This window comes from Semicossyphus pulcher, unplaced genomic scaffold, assembly GCF_022749685.1.
Source record: "Semicossyphus pulcher isolate SPU_LCO1_2020_fin unplaced genomic scaffold, fSemPul1.0.p SCAF_3, whole genome shotgun sequence".
NCBI classification, from domain to species: Eukaryota; Metazoa; Chordata; class Actinopteri; order Labriformes; family Labridae; genus Semicossyphus; species Semicossyphus pulcher.
In genome coordinates, this window is record NW_027211704.1 from 21,808,091 (window position 1) to 21,823,629 (window position 15,539).

Consider the following 15,539-nt stretch of genomic DNA (forward strand, 5'->3'; position numbering starts at 1 on the left):
GTGACGGACACTAATACACACTTGGAGGTGTGGAATCTTTTTTAGATGTATTATAGCCATGCTTGTTTCCAGGCAACATCAGGTCACAAAAGTGTGTCCCATTCTTATTTTAAAACATTTCACACACTCACGCTCTGCATGCCTGATGAAAGTGAAGTCTGAGGAGGTTTAGTGCTCAGGCCCTAAGGTGGATATTCAGATCGTGCCAGAGACTCATTTGGAGTCATGTGTGTGGCCCTTTAAGAGATTAAGTCTAATATTACAGGCGCTAGTGGAGTCCACACTCTGGTTTGGTCTCCACCAACTCCTGAGGGTAACATGCATTTTTCATTTACAGAGTTGGTTGATCATTTTTTGTGTGCTTGTCCCTTTAAATGATCCGTGTCATATGTATTTGATCCACTGTTTACATAAAAATTATTTGTGCAGCTCGCAGATGGCGTTAAATCATCTGTGCTAGCAGGTACAACTAGGGTTAAAGGGTCATTGTGCCATTTTCCCCCACAACCCAAATTCCCCTCCTTCTGTGTTGTTTTCCAAGAGATGGTTAAAACAGGACGCATGAAGTGAGCTCAAAAGTCGGACTTTATCCCAGCACTCATCCCTCACCACTCCCTGCATGTCTCCTGTCCAGAAAGCATTGTTTAGTCCCCCCCCTCCTCCTTCAGCTGGAACAACCAGGGATTTTCACCCTCCACCCACATAACCCCACCAAGGTCTGGCAACTGGGCTAGCTGAGGTGAGGGGTGGAAAGGATCACTTGGTGGCATCCTATTGTGTGCCTGACGCCCAAACACCACAGCATAGCATTACCCCCGTCACATCATCATCGCACTAAAATAACAACAGGGCTTTGTCTTACTAAAGTCCTCTGTTACGGTAGCCAAACATTTAAATGTGCACGCACAATGCGCACACACACACATCCCCGCAAATACACACACAGACAGACAATGCTGCACACATGCTTTGGATGAATCTCTCTGGGGATTTCAGACGACCACCAACTGCACATCCACTATTCTCATGCACACATTCACTACCCAACATGGACCGACAGGACTAGCTGATATAACCATGTGTTCAGGCAGTAATCTGATGATCCTACGACTATATGAGCACTACTCTCAGGGATATAACCTCCCCTGTGTCGTGTTACACGGCTTTTACCGCTTTTTGCAGGCTTTAAAAGTCAGAATGAGAAGGCAGGTTTGACTCTGTTTTTTGCAAACTTTTATTAGACGAACACGCACAGACCAAACAAATGGATACTTTTCAAAATAAAGGCTTTGAGTTTATAAAATGATGAGCAAAATAATTTAATTGAATAAGGCGATCAATGTGGATAAAACAGGTGTGGAGCAAGACAGCTCGCTTTAATGATGCTCAAGTGTCAGCTTTTGGGGCTCTTTTGTCTTGATCCTTAATGCAGCAGACATAAAGTATGTTAGAACACCACAGTCCCTTTCTCCTTCAGTTTTATGGCGTGTGTATGAGCACAAAGACAGACTTTCTATTTGATGAACATGTTGCGAACACAGTTTACTCCTGGTCCTTCTCCTCTCCGTGGGTTATGATGTGAACCAGGTTCTTGTAGTCCAGGTTCCCTGCCACATCTGGGGGGAAGGCAGTGAACATCTGCTCCATCTGACCAACAAAAGAAAAACATAAACATGCATCCTTTTTATCAGAGCTTCACTGCTGCACAAAAACATCGCTCTGAGTGCACCAAAACATGGGATAATTATTCATCCAGGGGTTTTTGGGTGTTAAAATGATTCAGATCGTCATGATGACGTTCATCCGTTTGTGCTTTTAGGCCCCCCACACAAACAAAGCAATCAGACATAATCATAATGATTAGCGTAAAAGGAGTAAATTGTACCTCTTCTGGGGAGAACCGGTCTGCTTGTGTTGTTAGCATCTGTGTCACGCTGAGCAGGAAAAAGGAAAAAACTCTATGAGATGACGAGGCCTGTTGTCACACAGTCATAATGGCTTCACTCACTGTGGAGAAGTACTGGGATGAATGAATGCGGAAAGACTCATACACTGTGAGTGACGGCTTATACAATGCTCTTTGCAATATGCATACTTCAAACCTCGTGGAGTGTGATGAGCGGAGTGTGTTGAGTCACTTACTAGTCCTTCCTCAGCACACCTTTCCCCTCAGGGTCGAAGACTTTGAACGCGTTGAGGATGGTCTCCTCTGGATCAGCGCCTACACACACATTACAATCATCAGTACAGCACTTTGTGCGAGTTAGGGTTTAGTTTTTGTGAATGCATTTTCGTTCTTACCTTTCAGCTTCTCACCGAACATGGTGAGGAAGACGGTGAAGTTGATTGGGCCAGGAGCCTCTTTGAGCATCTCATCGATCTCTTCCTGTTTCACATTCAGACGTCCTATGGCACGATAATATAGACAGGAACATTGATCTAGGATCTGTGTATCTTATGGTGTTTAATCTGCAACCACACTGAAGGCAATAAAACATAGCCAACATGGATGATATCAGCGTACCTAGAGCAGCGAAAGTGTCCCTCAGATCATTCTTGTCGATGAAGCCGTCTCTGTTCTGGTCCATAATGGTGAAGGCCTGAGGTCAGAGCACACATAACCAGCTCATACAAATGAGTCTCTCATTCTTAAAAAGTTCCCCAAAGCAGTTTTCACTTCTCCTCTTAAATATTTTGTGTTCCACTTTATAGGTGAACACAGTTAAGTATTTATAACCTGCGAGCCCCCGAGGTTAAGCCTGGCATCCAGGGCATGCCCAGCAGTTTATCTGCAGCCTAATCACTGCTGACACAGTCTGGATGTCTGGGCACCGTCATACCGTCATACCAGCATACCACAAGCCTCACTGCTGCCAAACCACGGACAGGAAAATAGACAGGTGGGCATACTCTGACCATGAACAATGGAACTGAACTTCAATGATGAACAATGGAGATGGAAAGACAAAGGAGAGCGCAGAGGGAAAAAGAGTCCTCTGCGTGTGTGTGTTTTTAAAAGACAGGAAACACAGATTTTCAGTATGGTGAGTCGACCTGCTGCATATTCATGCACAATTTCCACTATTTTCATGCAAAATGTAAATTCATGAAATCAAATTTGTTTGAGCAGCTTTCACCTCTTTGAATTCCTGGATCTGAGCCTGCTCAAACATGGAGAAAACATTGGAGTTGGCTCCCTCTGCTGACCTCTTCTTAGCTTTCTTGGGGGCCTTTGGGCATCAAGAAAGGAGGAGATGAGACAGACGCGACATGACAGTTCTGGTAACATTATGTCAGGCAACATTAATAGAAGTGTGCATGGATAAAGAAGAGAAAATATAAATACATAACTCATTACACTCTTAAATTTCATGCATAGGAGATACACTGCAAAAATTAGTTCACTGTCTCATCATAAATTGGTACAATGTAGGCTGCATTCAGTGTAGCCTGTACAAAGCAACATTCAGTGTCTGGTAGAAATGAGACCTTTAAAACGGTAAACTTTTAATCAAAGATGTTATATTTTTACTTTATCTTACAAAGCTAACCAATTATCACTAAAAGTGTTGAATTTATGTTGAGCAATGTTTTAGACAGATTTTGGAGTATTAAATAATGGCACAGAAAATGGTATAACTCACCATGGCTGAGCAGCGAGGAGGTCAGGCCAACAAGGATGCCAGTGAACAATGGGGAGATTGTGGGTATCCTTTTGTAGCCCCAGCCCTCAGCTCCACTGGATGATATTTATAAACTATGTCCTCTTTAGGAAGTGACAGGTAAATGATGCTCCATACAGCACACACAGTATTACACGCTGGAAGAGAAAAAAACACACACACCCCTCTGTGGGAGCCAGTGGCCCCGTGTTGTGCTGATCGACGTGGGACGAAGAGATTGGAATAACTGGTTTAGAATATCAAGAGCAGACTGAAGGTTAAAGCACTTAATCACCTTAAACTGCCCTCTGTGTACAGAGCTCGACCGTCCGCACTACAGAACTACACAGGATCAATTCAAGAAAAGTTTTCAACACAAGACAAAAGAGAAAGAATTAAGTCTGCTAGACTGTTTTTAACGTCTGCAGTCTGTGTTTTTATTAAGTTTAAATGAGTTGGGTGCTTTTGCCACCGAGCTTTAGCCAGTCAACCACCACAGATGGAACAAAATCACACAATCGTTCTTCGTATGGCAGGATTTTTTTACCCAGCTGTCAACTTCTGAACTACTCACAAGAGCAACGTTTTCATTCTTATTTTTCTTATTCATATCTGTGACCATTCAAAGTTGGATTTTTGTAGGGTGAAGTACTTCCAGCTTCTTTTTTCAAACTGTCCAAAGCAATGTAAAGGCCAGGTGGACAATTAGTCCAGCCCACCCAGTGCATTAGAGTACAATGACAATGTGATGTAACTGGTGTCGATGTCGGTGAAATACATTATAAAAAAAGGCCTTTGGATTAAAAAACTAATGCTGCAGAAACTTTCACTCTGTACCTTGTATTTAGTCAACAGGTCAATGAGAGACAGAAGTTCATTTGAAGAATTGGGATTCAGAGTTTAAAAACACTGAACTGCCAAGGACTTATTTTAAGTTTCACAGTCAAAATATTTAACCGCTTTTAATTTCTCATTCTGATCTGTATATGAATCATTTCCTGTCCTCATGGATGTAAGAAATGATGAGAGCATGTAAATCACCAGCTCGTAGAATGCAATTTATTGACCTGTCAGGCCTGTGTTACCACTAACTTAAGTCACATTTCTCACATGCTTCTTCACGTTTGGCGCCGGTTTACCTTTCGCTTACCAGAGCCATAGGAGAGTATGGCACTGTTAGTGTCGTACACACTATTTATGTGACCTTATGTACTCATAAGGTTTATTCTTATTTACTTAGAAAAGGTAAATACGCTTGCTAGCATTCAATCCAATGAACATCTAACTGAAATTTAACACCTTTGTTGGCTTCTTTTCTATCATGGCTTTAATTGTAATTCTGTCCTTTAAGCCAGTGGTTCTCAAAGTGGGGTCCTAGGACCCCTGGGGTTCCGTGAACCATAGCCTGGGGGTCTGCAAAATAATTATAATAAATGTATAATAAATTATAAAATTGTGCTGTATCATTAAAAACTGCATGTCTACAGATGAGGAACATTTGCGCTAATGAAACAAGCATATTGTGTCCATTACTCCCACCCACATTAGCTGTGGACCAATAGAAACTGACATGATTGTGACACATCACGTCAATCTGTCATGAATCACTCAACTCACTCAGGTCGCAGTGATCATGTGGCTGTCTGGCTGCTGTTCATTTTCTGAAAGCTTTTAGGATCAATTACTTGTGAAGTATAAATGCTGAGTCCACAAGCAGTTTGAATAAAATGACCCTCTGTGTTCAAGTCTATAAGTGATATTAACAAGATCCAAACTGAAATGTTTTTCTGGTTATCACTGTGAAACAGGTCGGATTTAGGTTGATAACTTTTACAATACAAAAACTTCCAATGGCATCAAAGAGTGGAAATAGAAGTAAGCATATGCTTAATCTGTGTTACGATTATGAGGGGGAGGGGGTCCGATTATGTTCTCCCCTGACCCCAAAAAGTTTGAGAACGCCTGCATTAAGCAGATTAACACGGATAAACATTGATTCTTTAAGTTCATTAAGGGTAAAACCAGATAAAAAAAGGATACAGGCAGAGGGAGGAGTTGCATTAAAGGAAGTCTTTACACTCTACCCGGGTGTTTAGCCTTTAAGAGCTTGTGAAACTAAGCTCAGTGTTGTCAACAACAGTAGGTGCCACATCCTCAAGTGTAACTCTGCTGACAATGAACGCGTCCTTACAATGTGCCATGTCTCTGCACCATTAACAAGTCATCCTATATCACTCCCAGGTCAAGAAAAGTGACAGTCTGTGAAAATGAGCTGAGTGGGCCGGGGTGAAGAGGTGAGACCACGGGTGGGTGGTCTATATAAAGAGAGGCGCTGAAAGCCTCTCTGCTCTCTCTGACAAATAAAATGCCGTTGATGAACGAACAGCAGATGTCAGCGGTGTCGTCTCGCGGCGATGTGGTGTGTACACAGAGGTCAGAATTAGATGAGTTATTGTTAACTGAACAGAGCAGATGCTATTGTTGTAAAGTTTTCTGCTGCAGCTCCTCCCAGCTCGCTGCAGCTACCGTGAGTGGAATGGCAGGCCGTCGTCGCATTGGCTTAGCACAGGGATCAGCTGCCTATAAATAGACTAACCGCCTCGAACACAATGGACATGGACAAATGGTCACAAAGGGCCTCAAGTGTGAGCAGAAAGCTGATGGGGTTCAGGCTTCAAATATGTCTGCAATTTATAATAACTAAATGATCACAGAATAAATCACAACATAAGGAGGAGAAGTGAAAGACAATGGTTATAATATTTAATATTCTGTGACAAAATCTCTACAGGGAACGCTAATAAAACATTTGTTAGCAGACATCAATATCATATCCAGCGTTACAGCATTATGATTCAGGATCATGGGAACAGAAATGCTAATTTAAAACAATATAAAAATAAAATAAAGGATGAGAAACCCTTTTAAATAGAATCTTACAGAGACCAGAGGAAAACTTGTGCAATCTGTAGCACTGGGTGCTTTCTGTCGAACATGTGATCGATGAGTCAGCTCTATCTTCAGGGCTTAAATACATTCAGGAAGATATTTGTGTATAAATAAAGTTGAGTGTACTACGGTTTAAGAGACACACTGAGCAAGTTAAAGATATAATCTCGAAGATTTTCATTTAAATAAATGTCCGTTAAGTCACCATCTATCGCCAAATGAGCTAACACAATGGTGATTGAGCCGATGGCCCACTGATGCACGCCTTTGCATTTGCAGTATATAGTATTATTATGGACTGTTGGATTATTGTGTTGGATAAAATCACAAGCAGCGTCCAGTTAGTGACGCGTTTTCCATCACCTAGCAGTGGTTGGTCTGCCAGAGAGGGTAGGCGGAGCTAAGCAGCTGCTTTTCCGGTCTCTGCAAGTGTTGCGAGTAAACAGTAATCTACTATGGCTGAACAAACAAAGAAAAGATCAATGACTACAGATACAACTTCAGAAATAAGTGAAAATCCAAAGAAAAAGAAACAAATTTGACGCTCAGATAAAACTAAAAAGGAAAGCGACCGTCAGCGAGGAAAATCACAAGTTACAGCCAGAGCCAACTGTGGACGTCTGGTTATGTTGGTGGTGTGCTCCCGCAATTACTGTTTATCACCATAAGGTGCCGCCAAAGAGAACGAAACTGAGGTCTTCGAGATTATATCTTTAAAGTGTGGCATCTTCATCTTTTCTCATCTCATTTTAAAAACATGACCAAAAACCACTAAACTCTTGTATTTCCATGGATCGGATTATGATATCAAATAATAAAATCTGCAGTAGGCGTGTTGACTACGAGAGCCAACATATATTAGAGTGATTTTAGTGTCTTTTAAGGTTTGACCTGCTGTTTAACATGCCGAGAGTGCCAAAATAAAAGAAATGGAGTAATTAAAATCCTGTGACTTTACTGTGCAAATCAGTAAAATAAAGGAGATGTTATTGACGTGCTTCGCTGTTAAATCGTGGAATAAAACTAAAACCCAAATGAGGCAGAAGCAGAAGACAACACTCCGTTTCATTTCAGATATACATATCCATGCCGTTTACGAATCAGGGAAAAAACAAAGATTATTTTCATCTTCACCTTGAACAATTTTGGGTTTATATACAATATAAGGGACATGGTACAAAAAGAAATGCTCAAGTACAATGTGTAAGCTTCAAACATGATCTTTTTTCTTCTGTCAGATAGTTCAGCAGCACTGAGGTTTTGCCTGTGACAGATGGAAGTGCATACACGAGTTGGATCCAGATACAATCACTCACTTGATAAAGAATGTTTGACATGTTAAAAGAATATTCATCGGACATTCAAGAGGACACGTAATCACTTTTTTCTTTAACAAAAATAGACACGGCTTATCCAGCCTTGAAATTCCTTCTCAATATATATAAAATTATGTCTCGTCTATTTACAGTCAGATAACGTTCTGAAGGATTAGAAAGTCCTGCTGAGGATTGTGGGTAGTGCAGTTTTTTTTTTAGTTTTTTTTTTTAGAGTCGACCTATCCGAGGGCAGACAATCATGGGGTGTGTGGTTCTGCAGGGCAGGGAGGGTTCATGTCTTTAAATATTATTTAACTGTATTTGTGCTCCAGCGTGGTCCTGTCACTATAACTAACTGAGACTGAGATCAGCAGAGGATGATTGTAATCAGCTGGTTATGATTGTTTGTTGACACGTCAGCGCACGGCTGGAGCCTGAAATGCTATAAGATGAACTCTCCCGCCCTGATCTGTAGCTACTGTGGACAAAGCGTGGAAAGGAGCCTGTTGAATTAATACTATTTTCAGAGAACCTCTGCCTTTTTCACAAGTGACTGACTTTGTAAATATTCAGGAGTTGTAGTTGCTACGGCTGTGCTTTTCTATCATAGTCACTACTGTGTGCAGTTATCTGAAACTAGCGAAACCCACTGAGGACGGTCTAAAGGTGAAACATATCTGATATTTTGTTTTGGAAGAAGAAATCAATCAATTAACTCCCTTCTACATCCTTCAATACACTGTTAAAAAACTCTGCTCAAAAAGTTTCTTAATATGGCATTTAGTTGACCTTTATTCACTCGGGTTGGTTCATTGAGAAAAATCACCTGACTCTAACGACGTCAGGTGATTTCTCTCGTTCTCTGCTACAGTTTTTCTCCTCTGTGGGTTTGTCAGCTTAGATATCAGACAAAACGGATGTGTGGCAGTGTTGCGTCATGAGTTGGTGACACTCTCACTGGTTTCTCTGCTCCGTCTTTTCCCTTTTCCAAGATGAATTTCTCTGTCCGTGCTGGGTCTGTGGCTCTGCTCTCAAACAGACGATTGATCCCAAACCTGTAGCGTCAAGAGAAAACAGAAATCCAAGTTAATACGAAGACAACACACAATTAATATAAAAGGCTTTGGACTCTAAATCTTTAACATTTTTTAGATAAATGCTAACATCAGCGGGCTGACAATGCTAACATGCTGATGTTATAATGTAACAAGCTTGACCTGTCAGCATGCTAACATTTGCTAATTAGTACTGACAGCTGAGGCTGATGACAATTTAACTAGTAAAAGTCAGGGTATCAACAGGTCCCAGCTGTTCAAAAGTAACGCAGTCCGATTTTGGCAGTCTTCAAAATGGGCTGTTTAAAAATTTTTACATTAAACAGAAGTGACTGACAGACCTTGTTGACAGGGTTTATGGGCGTGCGTCCAGAGCCAGTATGAAGTCTTTGGCGCTCTTCGAAACGTCCGGGGGACCTCTCCCTATGAACCTCCATCATCCGGCCAGGAGAGCGGTCCATGCGAGGGTCTGCCATGGCTCTTCCCGGGGAGCGCTCCAACCGGGGGTCAGCCATGGCCCTTCCTGGAGACCCCACTATCCGACTCTCCAGCATCCTTCCAGGAGATTTCTCTCTCTCCAGCGGACGGCTGGGGGACTTGTCCCGTCGAAACTCTGTGCGAGCTTCTCGGTAGCGGTGAGGAGTGCCGGGATCTCCGTGAACCATGGGATTGGCTGCCAGCCTTTTAGAGATGTGCTCGTTGTAGGAGGGAGGCCCACGCTTGTTGGGGCTGTCGGGGAGGAACCGAGGCGTAAATATGGGCAGGGAGCAAGAGTCCAGGAGAGTTAATTGGGTCAGGAGGTTTGCTTGGCACTGCAAGGTCAGTTTGTTTGATATTTTGTGGTGCATGGATTCATAATTAGAAAAGCCTGAATCTATCTACTAGATTTGGTTTTCTATTTGGGAATAACTGAAGAGCAAAGCTTTCAGAGGCTTGCAATGACAGTTTCAAAAAATCAGACCAGAGAGCAATAAAGCTTCTGTTATTAGTGAGCATTAAGAGACCAGTCTCACGACGTAAAAGCAGACAGTCCGTCTTTATTCAACAGTTTCTTTTCTACATTTCACAGGAAGCTTTTAAAAAGTCATTTAAATTTAAAAAGACATATTTCAGGATTTGTTACAGATAAAAAATGAACTCTTCCTCCTGTAAAGAGCAAAATTAATGTGTTACTCTCCTGTTTAGATCAGGCCACAATTTAACCACCTTCACCTGTCGCTGTCAACCTGTGCCCAGCAGTGCCTGTTAACCCCACTGACCCTTTAATAACACCAGTGAATATAGATGTGCCGTGTGCTCACAGAAGACCAAACCTCACCAGCAAAGAAATGAGTGAATGAGCGAGATTTTCAGGTAAACTGAGTTATAAGGCAGAAAACCTCAGTCAGATAACTGAAGAGTAACTGTGTTAATAAGATTAAGAAGAGAAAATGCATTAAGTGTGATCTTAAGCAGGTTTAACAAAGAGTGTATGTCCTCACCTGCGCCCGGAGCCGTTCCTCTGCAGGTCTCCTACACCCTCCTGGCTCTGGACCAGGTTGCCCTTGCAGCAAATGACCCGCAGCTTGTTCTGGTAGGAAGAGGCCAGGTAGATGGCCCCGGAGGAGATGGCTGGGCCAAGGTAGCGTGGGTTGGGGATATCCAGGTGTGCGTATGAGTGGGGCCTGGAAAGAGATACAGACATTAGACTCTGTATTAACAGCCGAGACTTAAATGGATGATTCTTGTTGTGGCTAGAATTAAAATCAATCACATGAAATGATACTAAATTAAGATCCACAAAATGATGATTATAGTTTACTTAAAAAAACAACAACAAATTGTGTAAATCCTAACAGATGCACAGGTGCTAACACAGGAGCAGAAGGGATTCTTACCCAAGAGCAGCATGGCCCAGAATTTCAATAACGTCCAGAGAGTTGAAGTAGGTCACAAACAGGTAGGGCTCTCTGTAGGCTGAAATACCAAAAATCCAGTTATTGTCATTTATTTTATATATATACACTCACCGGCCACTTTATAAGATACCTTGCTAGTACCGTGTTGGACCCCCTTTTGCCTTCAGAACTGCCTTAATTCTTAATTCTTGGTGGCATATTGTGGATTTATCAGCTGCACATCCATGATGCGAATCTCCCATTCCAACACACCGGAAAGGTGCTCTATTGGAATGAGATCTGGTGACTGTGGAGGCCATGTCAGTACAGTGAACTCATCGTCATGTTCAAGAAACCAGCTTGAGATGATTTGAGCTTTGTGACATGGCACGTTATCCTGCTGGGAGTAGCCATCAGAAGATGGGTGCACTGTGGTCATAAAGGGATGGACATGGTCGGCATCCAAATGAAATCGAGACTTATTAGACCAGGCAACATTTTTCCAATCTTCTATTGTCCAATTTTGGTGAGCCGTGCAAATTGTAGCCTTAGTTTCCTGTTCTTATATGACAGGAGTGGCACCCGGTTTAGCTCTTCAGCTTCAATGTTCGAGGTGTCGTGCGTAAGAGCGAGTAAAGAGCCCAACAGAGTTACTGTTCCCTTTCTATCAGCTCGAACCAATCTGGCCATTCTCCTCTGACCTCTTCCATCAACAAGGCATTTTCTCTTTTTCGGACCATTTTCTGTAATCCCTAGAGATGGATGTGTGTGAAAATCCCAGTAGAGCAGCAGTTTTTGATATATTCAGACCAGCCCGTCTGACACCAGCAACCACGCCACGTTCAAAGTCACTTAAATCACCTTTCTTCCCCATTCTGATGATCCATTTAAACTTCAGCAGATCGTCTGGACTATGTCTACATGCCTAAATGCAAAGAGTTGCTGCCATGTGATTGGCTGACTTGATATTTGCGTTAACGAGCGGTTGAACAGGTGTACCTAATAAAGTGGTCGGTAAGTGTATATGTATGTGATGTTAACTAATAAAGAAAACAGACTTTTTAACAGGGATGTGGAGGAAATTTGGATTAACACTTACCAAATGACAGAGGCAGGCGGCTCCACTTGATGTCATCACTTCTACTCCTGCGGCCGTACGCATCCACAAACACACCAAACTCTGCAAGAACAATGTGAACATGTGAAACAAAAAGCATGAGGACAAACTATTAGAATAAATTTTTCAGCACAAACTGTCTTTTATTGGCTCCTTTTCTGATGCATGTGTGGATTTGCTTAACAGCATACACAGCGTACTGTGCATAAATGCCACCAGAGACAGGAAATGATCATCTTACCATGGAAACAGAGCAGGTATTCGTCTTTCTGTGGAGCCGTGGTGACCTGGATGATGGAGATGGGGAAGCTGTGGGAGGAGGCGGCGAAGACGGCGGAAGCTAGCGTCACGTCGTTTTTATCCAGGAACTCTGTGGAGAGAAATCAAAGGATCAGCATCTGTAAGCTCGTTCAGTTGTGAGAACAATGTCTACAGTATTTTAAAAGCTACATCAATAAAGGATTTGTGCGCTTAAGCCTACCATAAAAAGATCGCAAATTGCGGCTGACCTACCCTCTAGGACGTACTGCTTCATCTCAATCTCATAGAACTTGTTGGTGCCGATGATGATGCTGTAGCCTGTGAAGTGGATACAGCTGCAGGGCTCTGATGTCTCAATCTCCTGCAGATACAAACAACTATTTTTCGAAACTCTCCCTGAGCCTAAATAGAGCATCTTATTTGCTTCAAAACGCTGCCTATCATTCATGATGTTATCATATTCACTCACCTTTCTGATGCAGAACTTGTTCAGACTTTCATTGTGTCGCAGCATTGTAATCTTGTTGGGCATAGCGGCACAGATGCAGATCCCATTATCTATCTGTAAAGAAATAACAAGCATGCAATCAGGACAGCAGTAAATATGTCTGCAATCAGACAGCACACCGCTACACTCAGCTCATTAACTCTGACGAAATAAAGGTCTACTTAGAGGGATTTATCCCTGTATAAGTAACAACAATCAAGCCCACCTTTCCAGAGGAGAAGAGGTGGCATCCCTTGACTGTCTCAAAGATGAACGGGTTGAGGTCAGGTGGAGCCGGGAGATGAGACTGTGATAAGGACTGTTTGACCTTCTTGATCTCCACCAGACACAAGGCCCTGTCCTCGCCTGGAGGAAAGGATCAGTAACACAAGCAATCTCTGGTTTACTTCAAGCATTTATACACTTGACTTTTACCAGCTAAATGATCTTAAAAAGGCCAAACCAATGACATAATCCTATAATTCACAATACATTTTTATCTAAGGTGTATCTGATTTTCTCCGACCATAAAAAGAGGCAGATTTACACTCTTATCCCTCATTTAAAAAAACAAGTACTTCATCGAATAGTGGTGTGTATTGATTACAGAGAAACCAATGACTGTATATAAAGATGGGTGATGTGTCTCCATCTACTCTCATTGTACAAAAGTGAAGCCAAAATACCCCCTTAATAGGTGCTGCCATCTTGCACTGGTGACGTTTTAGAGCCAGAGCTGTGCAGTAGAGATCAGCCGGTGAAGCCACTTAAGCTAACCACAACAAAAAACCCAGCAAGGATGCCGCACGTCAGCGTGTTTAACAGCAGAACAGCTTCTTGTGTTGGTCTGAAGCAGACATTCACAGATATAAAAACTTCAATGACTGTAGTGATTGTTTAGTTACGTTTCTTCTCGCTGTTCTTCCTCTACTCTGCTAGATCGGCTGCAGGAGTCGGATTTTTCAACAGAGGTGTCAATCATCCTTTTTACAGCATCAAAAAACTAATTAAAACTTATCTTGTCAGAAAACACTTGATCGTAAATCAGCATGATGATAACTAACTAAAATGACAGAAACCATGTTTGGGAAACATTTATTTGGTGTGTGTTTTGATTTTATAGTTTGACTCATGTCCCATCTGTTAACATGGAGGAGGCGGGCTTTATGACCTGTACTGCAGCCAGTCAGCAGGGGGTGCTCCAAATGTTTTGGCTTCACTTTTAGGGAGCTGTCATGTCATCCATCTTTTTATACAGTCTATGAGAGAAACACCGATAGTGTAGATACTGTTTAGCCTGACTGACCTGTGATCATCAGCAGCTTATCGAGGTCCTTGAGGATCTGGATCTGGAAGACGGAGGTCAGGCCGGGGATGTGGGTCAAAGAGTTCTTTATGACGTTCAGAGCATACAGACCCTCCTCAGAGCCGACCAACACGATCTGATGGAAAGGATGAAAATATATTACTAAAAAATAAACTTCTACCTGTTCCTGTTGATTAATCATGTTGTGTTCTTGTACCTGGTCAGTGAGAGGCAGAGTGCAGTTGATGTCCAAACGGTCGTCGCCCTCCAGCTTCAGCAGAGAATTGCCCAGAAGTTTCTATTAAAACAAGAAGCAGACAGAGACACGGGGCAGAGGGAGGAGGCAGGTTAGAGCAGATCTTCTACAAATCAGCTGCTTTAAAGCAAAACAAGGTCGCCCAGCGAGAGAGGACAGCCACAGAGCCGTAGACACTCAAACACAGAGATTTCTGTTATCTGAATCAGTGAATCCATCATCACTATAAATATACTGAACTCACATGTAATTAAAGAAATAGCTGTCAATCAAAAACGTAGTATGTTTTAGGCTGTATAACCATTTAGGTAGTTTAACTCGTGGTATAACACTGTCACTACCTTCTTTATCAGCATTCAAATTTTATGGATGCTGTTCACCTCAGGCCATACAGTATGACCATTTTATACTAGACAGCTAATAAGACAGCTATGGATATGGGATAATCAGATATGGGTGTAGGTTGGGTATACAAATACTTGTAGCTACATAGTTTCATAGCAGGAGTAACAATTTTTGGACTCACTTCCCCACACTTCAGAGAAACCAAACACCATTTCCAAGGGTCATTTAACCTCAGAATGTAAGAGCTGCTTGAAAAAGAGCAATAAAGACAAAAACACCACCAGCAGAAGCCTGCAGACTCCAGTTAAGCTCAGGTCGCTGAAGGAGCGTGTTCACGTGTCTGTGAAGTTTCTGTGAGGGGAGGCTGCAGCAGTGCATGGCTTTTGCAGAAGCATGCATGACATAGCATATATGACACCAGGCCAGAGGTGCACAGCAGTGCCTATTCACATCCATGCACTATATACTGTACGTGTATGGTATAATTTACGTGTGAATTTGAGCATTAATGTTTTCACAGAGGAGTTACTCCCACAAAACATTTCCAGTAACTCAGCCTGGGACTGCGTTGACCTGCACTGAGCAGCATCAGTGTTGTTGTTTGCTCAGATGTGTACAGCCACTGCATGCTCAGCCCGTCGGTCGACTGAAGCCCAAGCATTCATGCAGCTACTTACTGTACCTGAACCAGAGGGGAAAGGTTCTTCTGTCTTTTAGAAACACCTGCCTATAATGTGATCCACACGACCGAGTTGAATGGAGATACAAACGCACACAGTATAATCACATAACAAGGACGATGACAACACACAGGTAGGAGACGTGGGTAATGAGAACATGCAGAGAGAGAAAGAAGAGGGAGGGAGAGAAAAAGAAGTGAAGGCACTGGCTGATGTTTAATGGAGGCA

At 42.4% G+C, this 15,539-nt stretch overlaps 2 protein-coding genes across 5 annotated transcripts in view; both read right to left on the reverse strand.

The window, feature by feature from the left end:
- Window positions 1-1,216: 1,216 nt before the first annotated feature.
- Window positions 1,217-3,730, reverse strand: myl2a (myosin, light chain 2a, regulatory, cardiac, slow). The gene is made up of 7 exons (XM_069679075.1): window positions 3,645-3,730; window positions 3,138-3,230; window positions 2,525-2,600; window positions 2,302-2,406; window positions 2,143-2,221; window positions 1,886-1,934; window positions 1,217-1,647 (listed from the first exon to the last, which is right to left on the reverse strand). The coding sequence occupies exons 1-7, from the start codon at window positions 3,645-3,647 to the stop codon at window positions 1,543-1,545; spliced, it is 510 nt and encodes a 169-aa protein (XP_069535176.1). The 5' UTR covers window positions 3,648-3,730; the 3' UTR covers window positions 1,217-1,542.
- Window positions 3,731-6,410: 2,680 nt separating this feature from the next.
- Window positions 6,411-15,539, reverse strand: part of cita (citron rho-interacting serine/threonine kinase a) — a 39,284-nt gene continuing 30,155 nt past the window's right edge. For 2 of the 4 annotated variants that reach the window (XM_069679073.1, XM_069679071.1), the window contains 12 exons: window positions 15,314-15,358; window positions 14,248-14,328; window positions 14,031-14,166; window positions 12,951-13,090; window positions 12,707-12,799; window positions 12,490-12,598; window positions 12,218-12,346; window positions 11,959-12,039; window positions 10,860-10,938; window positions 10,464-10,646; window positions 9,324-9,711; window positions 6,411-8,982 (listed from right to left, as the gene is read on the reverse strand). In XM_069679073.1, coding sequence (XP_069535174.1) covers window positions 8,959-8,982; window positions 9,324-9,711; window positions 10,464-10,646; window positions 10,860-10,938; window positions 11,959-12,039; window positions 12,218-12,346; window positions 12,490-12,598; window positions 12,707-12,799; window positions 12,951-13,090; window positions 14,031-14,166; window positions 14,248-14,328; window positions 15,314-15,358 — 1,488 coding nt within the window. In that variant the 3' untranslated portion in view covers window positions 6,411-8,958. The remainder of the gene's footprint in view (window positions 8,983-9,323; window positions 9,712-10,463; window positions 10,647-10,859; window positions 10,939-11,958; window positions 12,040-12,217; window positions 12,347-12,489; window positions 12,599-12,706; window positions 12,800-12,950; window positions 13,091-14,030; window positions 14,167-14,247; window positions 14,329-15,313; window positions 15,359-15,539) is intronic. The other 2 variants (XM_069679074.1, XM_069679072.1) reach the window with 1 other exon arrangement.

Bases quoted from the DNA above. Each gene is read 5' to 3' on its own strand.
- myl2a (XM_069679075.1), bottom strand. The intron at 2,601-3,137 runs GTGAAAGCTGCT...CTCTGACCTCAG, and splicing joins AGATCCAGGAATTCAAAGAG to GCCTTCACCATTATGGACCA. The intron at 2,222-2,301 runs GTAAGAACGAAA...ATGTGTGTGTAG, and splicing joins GTTCGGTGAGAAGCTGAAAG to GCGCTGATCCAGAGGAGACC.